Source organism: Carlito syrichta, unplaced genomic scaffold, assembly GCF_000164805.1.
Source record: "Carlito syrichta isolate Samal-C Ts95f unplaced genomic scaffold, Tarsius_syrichta-2.0.1 Scaffold302938, whole genome shotgun sequence".
NCBI lineage: Eukaryota > Metazoa > Chordata > Mammalia > Primates > Tarsiidae > Carlito > Carlito syrichta.
This window is the reverse complement of record NW_007247034.1, coordinates 312,755-326,424: the sequence shown is the minus strand read 5'-3', so window position 1 is coordinate 326,424 and position 13,670 is coordinate 312,755. Positions and strand designations below refer to the sequence as shown.

Below are 13,670 nucleotides of genomic sequence, written 5' to 3'. Positions count from 1 at the left end.
CACAAGAGATCAAATGAGAAGACCAACCCCTAGGCACATAGAAATTCACCTACACAAAGTCGGCACAAAATAAAAAATCCTAAAGGCAGCAAGATAGAAATGCCAGACTATCTACTGGGAAAAAAACAATGAGAATAGCAGCAGACTTATTAGCAGAAACACTACAAGCTAGAAGGGACTGGAGTCCAATAATCAAAGTCCTCAAAGACAAACAATCTTAACCAAAAATTTCCTACCCAGCCAAGCTCAGCTTCATCGGCAATGGAGAATTAAAATCCTTCCCAGACATCTAATCCCTAAGAGAGTATGCAGTTTCCAGACCAGTTCTACAAGAGATGCTTAAAAAGGTATTAAACACAGAAGAAAGAAAAAAAAAAGAATGCCCACACACTTCTCGAAAGAAGAGCAGAACACAAAATCAACAGAGAATACATCGCAACAGCAAACTTGAAGATACACACTTACATCAACCCAAAACCTAAAAGAAAAACAAAGAAAGAAAAAACTTAACAAGAATCTCATGATGAGGATAAACAATCACATTTCAATGCTAAGCCTAAATGTGAATTGACTAAATGCACGACTGAAGACACAGAAGGGCAAGCTACTGCATAAAAAACCATGACTCAATTATTTGCTGTATTCAGGAAACTCATCTCACCACAAGGGATGCACACAAACTCAAAGTTAGAGGTTGGAAAATGATTTTCCAGACAAATGGATCACAAAAGAGTGCAGGAGTCAAAATCTTAATATCAGACAAAACAACCTTTAAGCTATCAAAAATTTTAAAAGATACAGAAGGACACTACATAATGATAAAAGGCTCAATCCATCAACAACAAATATCCATCCTAAAAACACATACAATCAACACAGCATTTATAAAGCTACTAAATAAACTAAAAAAAGATATTGACTCTAACACTATTATAGCTGGGGACTTAACTACTCCACTAACAACCCTAGATAGATCATTGAGGCAAAAAATCCAAAGAGATATGGAACCTCAACTTGATGCTCAACCAAATGGACTTAATAGATACCTACAGAATATTCCATCCAACAACCACAGAATATACATTCTACTCACTACCACATGAAACGTATTCCTGATCGATCACATCCCTGGCCATAAATCAAGCATAAACAAATTCCATAAGATTGAAATATTGCCATGCACTTTCTCAGACCACAGCAGAATAAAAATAAATATCAAATATCAACAGCAAAAACATTTCCCAAAAACCCACAAAGACATGGACACAAAACAACATGATGCTGAACGACTTACTGGGTCAACACCAAAATCAAAACAGAAATTAAAAGATTCCTGGAAACAATGAAAATGAAGAAATATCTTACAAAAACCTCTGGTATGCCATGAAAACAGTTCTAAGAGGAGAATTTATATCTCTATGAACACATATCAAAAAAATGGAAAGATCACAAGTTAACAGTCTAACAAATCACTTAAGGGAACTGGAAAGACAAGACCACCAAAACCCTAACTTTAGCAGAAGAATCAAGATCACCAAAGTAAAAGCCCAAATATGGGACATAGAAGACAAAAACATCATAGAAAAAAATCAGCAAAACAAAAAGTTGGTTCTTTGAAAGAATAGACAAGATTGATGGACTCCTAGACAGAATGACCAAGAAAAAGAGAGAAAAGGTTCAAATAATGCAAAAGGTCAAATCAAACAAAAACTTCAAATAATGCAAAAGATCAAATAACAACTGACCTTGAAGAAATACAAAAGATTATCAGAGATTACTATGCACACCTGTATGGAAACAAACTTGATAACCTAAATGAAATGGAGGACTTTCTGACATCACACAATCTCCCAAGGTTGAAACAAGAAGACACTGAGACACTAACTAGACCAGTAACAAGCCAGGAAATTGACTCTGTCATAAGAAAACTACCTACCAAAAAAAAAAAAAAAAAAAGCCCCGGACCAGATGGCTTGCCAGTGGAATTCTACAAAATGTATAGGAGCTGATACCAATTCTATTGAAAGTATTCCAGGCAATTGAGAAGGATGGAATTCTCCCCAAATCATTTTATGAAGCTAACATCATACTGATACCCAAACCAGGTAAAGATCCAACAAAAAAAGAGAACTCCAGGCCAATATCCCTAATGAACATAGATGCAAAAATTCTCAACAAGATTCTGGCAAATCAGATTCAACAATATATCCCCAAAATCATCCACTATAACCAAGTAGACTTCAACCCCAGAATGCAGGGCTAATTCAACATCTACAAGACCATAAATGTAATTAAATATATCAACATGTGTAAAAACAAGAACCACATGATTATATCATTAGATGCAAAGAAAACTTTTAGCTGGGCTCAGTGGCTCAGCCTGTAATCCCGCGCCTTTGGGAGGCTGAGGTGAGTAGACTGCCTGAGCCCGCGGGTTTGAGACCCGCCTGGGCAGTGAAACCTCATCTCTACAATAAATCAAAAAATCAGCCAGGCGTGGTAGTGCATGCCTGTAATTCCGGCTACTTGGAAGGCTGAGGCGGAAGGATCGCCGGAGCCCAGCAGGTTGAGGCTGCAGTGGCCGGGAGCGGCCACTGCACTCCAGTCTGGGCGACAGAGTGAGACCCCAACTCAAAAAAAAAAAAAAAGAAAACTTTTGATAGAATCCAGAATCCCTTCTTGGTAAAAACCCTCAAACACCCAGGCATAGAAGGAACAAACCTCAAAATAGCAAGAGCCATCTACGAGAAACTCATAGCCAGAATATTGCTAAATGGACTGAAACTAAAAATATCTCCCCTGAAAAGTGGAAGAAAACTAGGTTGCCCATTCTCACCCCTCTTATTCAACATTGTGTTGGAAGTCCTAACTAGAGCGATTAGACAAAAGAAGGAAATCAGGGGTATGCAAATAGGAAAAGAGGCAGTTAAGTTATCCCTCTTTGCTGATATGATCCTATACCTCGAAAACCCAAGCGAAGCTTTCAAAAACCTGATCGAACTGATAAAGGACTTTGGCAAAGTCTCAGGGTACAAAATAAATGTTCAAAAGATAGTCACATTCTTATACACCAACATCAAACAGGTAGAGAGCCAAATAAAAAGCACAATGCCATTCACAATAGCCACAAAAAAAAAAAGAAAAAAAAAGAAAAAAGAAATACCTTGGCATCTTCCTAACCAGAAAAGTGAAAGACCTTTACAATGAAAACTACAAAACACTGCTCAAAGAAATCCAACAAGACACAAACAAATGGAAAAATATTACATGCTCATGGATAGGAAGAATCAACATTGTTAAGATGTCGATCTCACCCAAGGCAACCCATAGATTCAGCACAATACCCATTAAATTACCAATATCATTCTTCTCAGACCTGAAAATGATAATACAGAAATTCATATGGAAACATAAATGACCACAAATAGCCAAAACAATCCTTAGCAAAAGAAACAAAGCAGGAATTATCACACTTCCAGACTTCAAATTTTACTATACGGCTACAATAAGCAAAACAGCCTGGTATTGGCACAAGAACAGGTATACAGACCAATGGAACAGGCTAGAGATTCTAGAAGCAAAACTTCAATTTCTCAACCAACTCATCTTCAACAAAGCCTCCAACAACAATCACTGAGGAAAGGGGAACCTATTCAGTAAATAGTGCTGGGAAAACTGGCTGACCACATGCAGATTGAAACAGGACTCCTACCTATCACCATACCCAAAAATCAACTCTAAATGGATCAAAGACCTAAATGTAAAACCTAAAACTATAAGAAACTTAGAAAATGCAGGAGACACCCTTATGGAAATTGGAACTGGCAACCTATTCCTGATCAAAACCCCAAGTGAAACCTCATTAAATTGACAAGCTTCCGCAAAGCAAAATAAACAATCAAAAGAGTGGGAAGACAGCCCACAGAATGGGAAAAAATATTTGCCAACTGTATATCTGACAAAGGCCTAACATCCAAGATCTACAAGGAACTCAAACATGCCAAAAATAAAACAACAAACAGTCCTAGTAAAAAGTGGGCAAAAGATATGAATAGACACTTCTCAAATTAAGATATACGGGCAACCAACAGACACATGAAAAAGAGTTCAGCTTCACTAATCATCAGAAATACAAATCAAAACCACACTGAGATACCACCTAACCCCGGTAAGAAGGGCCATCATTAATAAAACAAACAACAGGTGCAGACGACGACGTGGAGAAAAAGGAATGCTTCTACACTTCTGGTAGGAATGAAATCTAGTGCAACCTCTTTCGAAAACAGTTTGGTGATTTCTAAAAGAACTAGACATTGACTTTCCATATGACCCAGCAATCCCCCTACTGGAGTATACCTGGAAGAACTCAAATCATTCTAAAAAAAAACCTGCACATGCATGCTTATTGCATCACTATTTATTCACAATAGCAGAAACATGGAACCAACCATGCTGCCCATCAAAACTGGACCTGATAAAAAAATGTGGTACATATACACAATGGAATATTACGCAGTCATAAAGAAGGACAAACATATGGAATTTGCAGCAACTTGGATGGATTTAGAGTCTAATCATACTCAGTGATTTATCACAGAAACAAAGAACAGAATACCACATGTTCTCACTCATAAGTGGACCCTGAATATTTACTATAATACTATAAAAAAGGGATTGGTAGTAGTGGGATATTGCCAGGGTGGGGGTGAGGAGGGAGAACACAACATCAGTAAGGGTATCTGATCTCAAACCAGGCAAAATAGGGACCAAAGGGAGGCCCAAACTTTATCTGTACGATGACCACTTGTATACCTAATCCTGAATTGTAATCCATATCTTTAAAAAAAATGCCTTGGGGATTACATTCACAAGCTGGACTACCCTCCCTGCCCATGGAAGAATGACCACTTGCTGCAACACGAGAGGCTGCTGAGCCGTTGCCATTGATTCAATGACTCCGTGTATGTATATAAAACGCATATCCTCTGTCACCCACATAAACACCTCTCTCTTGTACACATACAATAGAAATTATTATCCAGAAACATGCTGCATCCCCCCAAAATATTAGCCTATCTGTAATGTGAGAGAAGTGATGATTGGTTGCTGCATAGGGATGACTGTATTATGAATCTTGTTTTTGGCAACACAATGAAAAAGTTGTCTCTACAATATTAAGAAAGTCTTTATGGGTAAGAAGGATAGGCAGTGGGAAGCATGCATTTCCTTACCTCTTCTCCCATCTCGATGTCTCGGACTGCACGCAGTAAGAGGTGGGGCCCATTAAACACAATTGAACAGTTAGGGTCACAGCTGTGATTGAGCAAAGACATACTGGAGAGAAAAAAAAGACAGATTACCACAGCTCAGAAGACAGAGTCAAACAGCTACATTTAATGAATACAACAGGCAAAAGACACCTTAGGTTGAGGAGCAGTGGTGGGAAAGGTTGACAGGTTCCAGGGATTGAGTATTCAGGGTACATTCACAGAAATGTCATTAATACTTAATACAAAGTGCAATTCTCCCCAAGATGGAGGCTAATCAGGTCATTTTGTTAATAAAAAAATTTTCTGAGTACTTTTTGAGGGTGGAGTGGAAAAGTAGTCAACTCAGTAAGGCAACCCAAAATGAAGGTGCTGGGGGAACTGACTTGCAAAGAAATAATCTCGGAGATGATGTGTTGCTGCAGCCTAAAGACCACTGAACTTTCTCACACAGGACCTCATTTGTTAAGCTCCTCTGGAGGAACTGCCATCTCAGCTAGAACATCCACATTGAAGAATAATTAGGATTACTTCCTCTTAAACAGAAATCTGAGGTTATCTTGCTTACTAGATCCTGTTGCATTCTGCACCATGGTCCAGTCACTGTTATTTTCTTGGAGAAAAATTTTTGTACCATCTGGGAAATGGAATGGATTTAAACTGCCATCATAAATTGATAATAACTAGAATGAGCACTTACTATGTAGAAGGTGCTTTCTTGTATTTGAGCATGTTTATATATCATCACAACAATCTTATGAGGATCATTTATAGGGGAAGAGAATGACACAGAGATTACTTGCCCAAGGACACAAGTAGTAAGTGGTGAATGAATATGAACCAGCTGGCCTGAACTCACAGCCCATGCTCATAGAACATTCTATGTTACTGTTTTTTGAGAACCACTACCAATAGGCCTGACCTATAAAATAATGATTTGTGACAAGTAAGAAAAAAAACCCTGAATTCTCAGACTCACAATTAATTATAATAAAGTCTAAATTTGCATTTGGACCCTTATGGCATAAAAACAAAATGAAACAGGACCGACTATAGTGCTTGTGGAAGAACAGCTCTGTAGCTCCGTGACAAGGGTCAACTCAGCGACAGCTGGATAGAGTACTTCAAAGGGCCAAACCCTGAAAGTTTTCTTGCCTCTTTGAGTGAAAGAGCACAGAGTATGCTAACTCAAAAGACAAAATGAATTTGACTGGTGTGGTAGTGGTGAGTCTGGTGAAACAATTATGTGCCTCAGGCCATGGTGGAATAACCAGATCTCAGCCTGATGATTAATTAACACCCACAATCCTCAACTTATTACTCCAAAGCCTCCTGAGAATAGAAATTTAGGTCTGCCTCTTTGTTAATTCCACAGCATATAATGTAAGGTTATAAAATTGTTTTCTCTAAACTTAACATTTTCCATTTTCTTACAATTTATCATTATGTTTTAAGATTGGCTCTTGAACCTGCTGCTGCAATTGCCTTTCTAACTACCTCCAAAGGGCTGGGGATTTGGGTGGGAACTAAAGCTGTGTCTTCCAGTAAATGAAATACCATCCACCATACCTAGGATACAGGCCAACACCAACTTCCTGCATCTCTGCATTACAGATGGTGAAAGAGTTGCAGATCACCTGTAAAAACAAGGGGGGAGGAAATCAGTATTACTCGAGTCACTTAAGAAACTTCATAAGCAAGAGAATAAAAACATTGCAAATAAAATGTAGAGGCCTCTTAGCAGTTGCTCGGGAAAGATCTAAGCCAAACACGGATGCTCTTTGATTTGCAACTTATCTGGGACACACTACCCTTACGACCATCAGGAGGTTCAGAAATACCAATATCCTGGGGGGGGAAGAGGCTTAAACCAACACAGGAACTATTAATTTCAGTCTAATCACCCTCTGCTCCCAAAGTTACACAGTTACATGAAATGCTCAAAATTCAGAATACAAATAAGCTACTTATTGAAAACTAGACTCCTGCCATATGGATTTTTCACTCAAATTGCCTGCAGTTTCCAAATGCCACCCACGTACCTGTCTTTTTTTCCTGCAAAGAGTGACATATATCCTGAATGAGTTTGCAGTCCAAGTTAATGACAGATCACAAGAAGCATAGGAAGTCATTTCATTAAGACATGGCATGTACTAGACACATGAAGCCTATTACGGGGTATATAGCACAGTCCTATGCCCTTTGGAAGGATGGGCAAAATAAATAAAAAATATAATCACTGTGTTCAAGGAATGTAAACACCTCATTCGTGCTATAAGGTTAATGTATAAGAGGCCACATAGAATGATGAAAAGAGCACTGGACTTGGAATCAGAAATCTCAGTCCTGGTCACACACCCACTCCCTCAGAACAGATGTTGGGGAAACAGCAGTGAAACAAACAAACAAACAAACAAACAATAACAACAACAAAAAACCTCCTGTCTTTATGGAGATTGAGTTTTACTTGAAGAGACAGACTTTTAAAAAAGCATGATAGAAAGATGTCATGTGTAGATAAATGCTAAAAAGAGAAATAAGGAAAAATTTAAAAACAGGGAAAAACTGTCAGGAAATTTCTTTAGGACAAGCTGACATCTAAGCAATGACCTGAAGGGACTGTGGAAATGAACATGTGTACATACAGATGATAAAAGTTCAAGTCCAGAGAGAGAACAGTGCAAAGTCCCTGAAGTAAGAATGTTCTTGGTTACAGAGGAATAGCAAGAAGGCTGGTGTGGCCAAAGCAGTGGAGGTAAGAAGGAGAGGGGTAACATATGAGATCAGAGAGGCAGCAAGATCATTTAGGGCCTTGTAGCCATGTTTTCATTTTATTCTGAATTAAACAGAAAACCACTGAGATCCTGAGCCAAAGAGCAAATAAATTTGGTTTCTCCTTTAAAAGAATCACTCTGGCTGTTGTATAGAGAATGACCTTAAAAAGGCAAGAACAGAAGTAGAGAAACAATTAAGAGGTCACTGCTATAGCCCAAGTGAGAAATGATGGTGATTTGGATGGTGGTAACAGCAGAAGTGGGGAGAGGTGGATAGTCCTTACTGAAAGACTTGCTTATAGGGCATGAAAACAGTCGAGGATCATGCACGAGTTTTTGGCCTGAACATGTGGAAGAATATAGTTGCCATTTATTGAGATGAGGAAGAATGTAAAAGGAGCAGGTTTGGTTGCAGGGAATTGAAAGTCTAATAGTTCTGCTTTAGTTATTTTGAATTTGAAATGGCCGAATAGATAGCCAAGCCAAGACTAAGAATGAGCAGTTAGAGTTCACGGGAACAGTTAAGGCTAGAGATACAAACTTGGGATGAAACATAGCAAAGCACATAAAAAAGTAGAAGCGGCCACTGCAGACTTGAGATGAGCCAGTAATTACAAATGCAGGCCAACTTATTATAGAATTTCTGTAAATGACAAAGAAGTGGCAATACATTTCTCTAAATCAGGTTTACGCTCACTTTTTAAAAAATGTTGGCTCCATTCAGCACTATCTCAGTTAAGAACAACTTTACAGAAAATATTTTTGTATACAACTAATAGCAATAGTGGATGTGAAAAAGCTTTCAGGTTTTTTGTTTTTTTTTTAATAAAAGAGCAGGAAGATAATATGTCCATGCATGCTTGAGCAATAATTTGAAAGGAATTGTTCTTTATACCAACAAGTAAAAGAAAGGAAATAAAGCCTAGAAATAAAAAGTTGAAATATTTTCAAAGAATTATCTTTGTATAAACAGTTCTCTTAGATAAAATTGCAAAGATTAAGCAACTAATGAATGACTGCTTCACAGAAAGATACATTCAGAAAAGCATATCAATGGGATTCTTTTGATAAAAATAAAAGCAATTATGTTAAAGAATTCTTTCTTTCTAAAAATTAAGCTTGGGTATTACTTTAAAAATATATCCCATGACTTGAAACTAAAGCATATATTTGAATTATTTACTATAGAATGTAAAGTTATGTTTACTCATCATTATTTTTCCTTTAAAGTAATTGAAAGCCTTTATAATATAACATTATAGACTTTCTAGATGATAAAAGTCTAGTGAGGTCACCGAACCTTTATACTTAGATTAAGGGAAGGAAAGGGAAAAGAAGGGAAGATGACAAAAGTCTAGTGAGGTCAGTGAACCTTTATATTTTGTAAAAACAACTACAGCAAAACTTAAAATATTTTATGAATGAAATTCTTACGTCATTTGGTTCAGATTTTAGGTCCAGAATCTCACATTTGTGCTTTGAGGTCAAAAATTCCCTTGTAGAATTGACACAAATACAATCAACAACAAAACACAAGGCAAATATCTCAGAGACATACTAGACTCACTTTATATACTACGTGTTCAAATTTCACACTATTCCTCAAATTGTCAGAACTAGAAGCTTTTTATTGTAGCAGCAAACTGAAATATTTGAGACACAAGATTAAATGACTACTATATTGCTATCTTGTAACAGTAAAGCTCAACAGCCATGAGAAAACTTATAACCCAACCAGAACTGTGCAATTCTGTTCCATAACAGAAGACCTATCTACTTTTTTCAGCCCTCTTCCCCCTAATTACTGACTTCTACATAGCCTGTTTATTAAATAAGACTTTCAATTTCAAAACACACATTAAAACAGAAGAGGACTCAGTTTTGCAACAGAGTTTCCTCAAAGACCATTTGCATCCCATTTAAACTTCTCTATTTAAAGAATAAATATAATATTTGGCACACAGGACTTTAGACACAGAATTTACTAATTGGGAGACCAATAATAAATTTTCAAAAAAGAGCTTAATGCACTTAGTTTTAGTAATCTCTGTCATAGATGAAATGGAAGTAGGAAGAGCTGGCAGATATGAAAACCCAAAGCAGAGGTTTTCATACAAAATAATTGTCTTCTCTCCCCTATTCCTAGAATTAATAATTCTCTAACTTTAGAAGCACAATAATTTAGACAAGGTATATTTTTCTCTATCTACAGAATATGACATTTAATTAAATACAGATTTTTTTTAACAGAATCTTCTCACAGACTTTAATAAATTTAAATTTTTATCTCTCAATCTCTCCTACCTATGTGGCAAATATTTATTCATATTTCAGGATTCAATTCAGGTCCTTCCTGTTCCAATCCCACTTTTGGTCACACGTTTGTAATCTTTTACTAGCCTTAAGGATGAAGAAGAGCTTTCAATCGCTAAACCAGAATGACAATGGGAGGGAACCAGACTGGGGAGGGAGGTCAGCTCAGGAGAGAAGAGACCACATTTCCCAGATGATAGTTCACAAATCTCGGAATTCACAAAAGTGTTTCCAGAAGGTTTACAATAATAAGGGTGGTTATGGCATCTATTTCTTTCAATTTTTGAAAAACCAATAGCTAAAACAATTACCGCACTATATTTTCCCTTTATCATGAAGTTGCTGAAGAGCCTCCATGTTTTATCAGCAACATGCTTTAAGGTGGTGAGGGCAAAGGATTATGCTCAAAGGACTACTGAACCACTGAGCTGCTTCTTTGCTCCACTGCTAGCCTTGTGGCAGTTTGACATTATAGAGTTTTCCATTGTTTTTTTAGTCATACGTTATTTAATTTGCAAACCTAATGGACCACTGGCTAACGACAGAAGCAAGTAGTAAATATTACCCCAAAAGCACAGGAAAAAAAGCAAAAACAGACTAATGGGATTGCATTAAACTAAAAATTTTCTGTACAGCAAAGGAAACAATTAGAATGAAGAAGTTGGGCATGGTGACTCATGCCTGTAATCTCAGCACTTTGGGAGGCTGAAGAAAGAGGATTGCTTGAGCTTAGGAGTTTGACACCAGTCTGGGCAATACAGTGAGACCTTGTCTCTACAAAACAAATTGAAAAATTAGCTGGGTATGGTGGCACATGCCTGTAGTACTAGCTGCTCCGAAGGCTGAGGCAGGAGGACCACTTGAGCCTAGGAGTTCAAGGCTGCAGTGAGCCATGATCATGTCACTGCACTCCAATCTAGGTGACAGAGTGAGACCCTGACTTAAACAACAATAACAGCAGCAGAGTGAAGAGAAAACCTACAGGGTGGGGTAAAATATTTACAAACCATACATCTCATAAAAGGCTAATATCCAAAATATATAAGAAATTCAAACAACTCAATAAAAAGAAAACAAATAATCCAATTTAAAGATGGGCAAAGGGCTGGGCTCAGTGGCTCAGCCTGTAATCCCAGCACTTTGGGAGGCTGAGGCGAGTGGACTGCCTGAGCCCCTGGGTTCGAAACCAGCCCAGGCAACTTGGTGAGACCTCGTCTCCACAATAAATCAAAAATTAGCCAGGTGTGGTAGTGTGCACCTATAGTTCTGGCTACTTGGAAGGCTGAAGCAGAAGGATTGCCTGAGCCCAGCAGGTCAAGTCTGCGGTGGCTGTGTGTGTGCCACTGCACTTCAGCCTGGGCGATGGAGTGAGACTCCGACTCAAAAAAAAAAAAGGCAAAGGACTTGAATAGAAATTTCTCAAAAGAAGATACACAAATGACTAAAAGATTCATGAGAAAGTGCTCAACATCACTAGTAATGAGGGAAATGTAAATTAAAATCAATGAGATATCATCTCATACCTGTTTCATCAAAGAGACAAAAGATAAAAGTTGATGAGATGTGGAGAAAAGAGAACCCTTGCATATCAGTGGTAGTAACATAAATTAGTACAGTCATTATAAAAACTAAAAATAGAACTAACATTTAACTAAACAATCCCACTTCTGGGTATGCATCTAAAATAACTGAAATAAGAGATATCTGCACTCCCAAATATACTACAGCGCTTTTCACAATAGCTAAGATATATAGAATGAACCTAAGTGGTCATCAACAGATGGATAAAGAAAATGTAGTATATATACACAAATGGAATATTATTCAGCCTTAAAAAGGAAGGAAATTCTGTTATTTGTGACCATTGATGAACCTGATGGACATTATGTTAAACAAACTAAGCAAAAGGCACAGAGAGACAAATACTGCATGATCATACACAAATGTAGAATCTTAAAGAAGTCAAACTCACAGTAGTGAGTATAAGGGTGGTTAGCAGAGGCTTGGGTAGGAGCAGGAATGGGGAGATGTTGGTCAAAGAGTGCAAAGTTTCAATTAAGTAGGAGGTATAAGTTCTTGAGATCTGCATAGCATGGTTACTTAGTTAATAATAAAGTTGTACATGTTTATTTCAAAGTTTGTAAGAGTGAATTTCAAATGTCTCACCATAAAAATAAGTACTGTAAGGGATATACTAATTAGATGAATTTAACCATTCCACATTGTATATGTATATCAAAACATCACAATGTAACCCATAAATATATACAATTATTATTTGTCAACTAAAAATGTAAACAAATTTAATAAGACAACACAAAGATGTTGGAAAACAAGAGGAACATAAAGAATGATAATTCTATCTATAAATGTTTCAAGGTGCATCATATAATGGCTTATCTGGTTGAAAGTCTGATACAGCACCTCAATATATCTCTTATATTAAAAAAAAGAAAACATACAATGAATACACAATTTTATTTTAAGCAGATGGCATGAAGACTATTAAATACTCCAGTGTGTTATTTGAAATGTGCTTGCACCTAGCTACCTAAAACCTCTCTTTTATCTCATGGTTTAGAAAAAAGAACATGGAAATGATAAAATGCAATCTAGCTAGTTGCTTAAAGAGCAAATTATAAGAATATTAAACATCAGGCCATGAACACAAGGCTTTACAAAATATTCCATTTAAAAATTGTGTTAAGAATACCTTTTTTGTACAAAACTAATTTAATTCAAGTTAAACCATGCTAAACCTCTTATTAAATGAGAAAATTAAAAATCTGTCTTTATATACTATGAGTATTATTAAAGATTTCACAGATTCACTTTATAATACAGGCCAAGTAAAAATATAATAATCTTACTTGAGAAAGCTTCTTTGGCCAGGCTCGGTGGCTCAGGCTGTAATCCCAGCACTTTGGGAGGCCGAAGCGAGCGGACTGTCTGAGCCTGTGGGTTCAAGACCCACCCAGGCAACTTGGTAAGACCTCATCTCTACAACAAATCAAAAAACTTTAGCCAGGTGTGGTAGCGTGCGCCTGTAGTTCCCACTACTTGGAAGGCTGAGGTGCAAGGATCACTGAAACCCAGTGGGTCGAGGCTGTGGTGGCCGGAAGCGTGCCACTGCCCTCTAGTTTGGGCGACAAAGTGAGACTCTGACTCAAAAAAAAAAAAAAAAAGAATGCACAGGTTTTCCTGTTCCTTTGGGTCTTCATTTCCTTATAAAGGTTCCCGTGTCACATAAAACTTGTATGTGTGTGTGTGTGTGTGTGTGTGTGTGTGTGTGTGTGTGTGTGTGTGTGAAAGCACA

General features: G+C 37.3%; 1 protein-coding gene across 1 annotated transcript in view; it reads right to left on the bottom strand.

Annotated features, from left to right (window-relative positions):
- The window catches only part of LOC103259643 (histone-lysine N-methyltransferase SMYD3-like), a 250,483-nt gene that overhangs the window by 179,040 nt on the left and 57,773 nt on the right, over nt 1-13,670 (bottom strand). Inside the window, exons 2-3 of the mRNA XM_021711939.1 lie at nt 6,837-6,904; nt 5,232-5,334 (exon numbers count right to left, since the gene is read on the bottom strand). Of these exons, the coding sequence (XP_021567614.1) occupies nt 5,232-5,334; nt 6,837-6,904 (171 nt within the window). The remainder of the gene's footprint in view (nt 1-5,231; nt 5,335-6,836; nt 6,905-13,670) is intronic.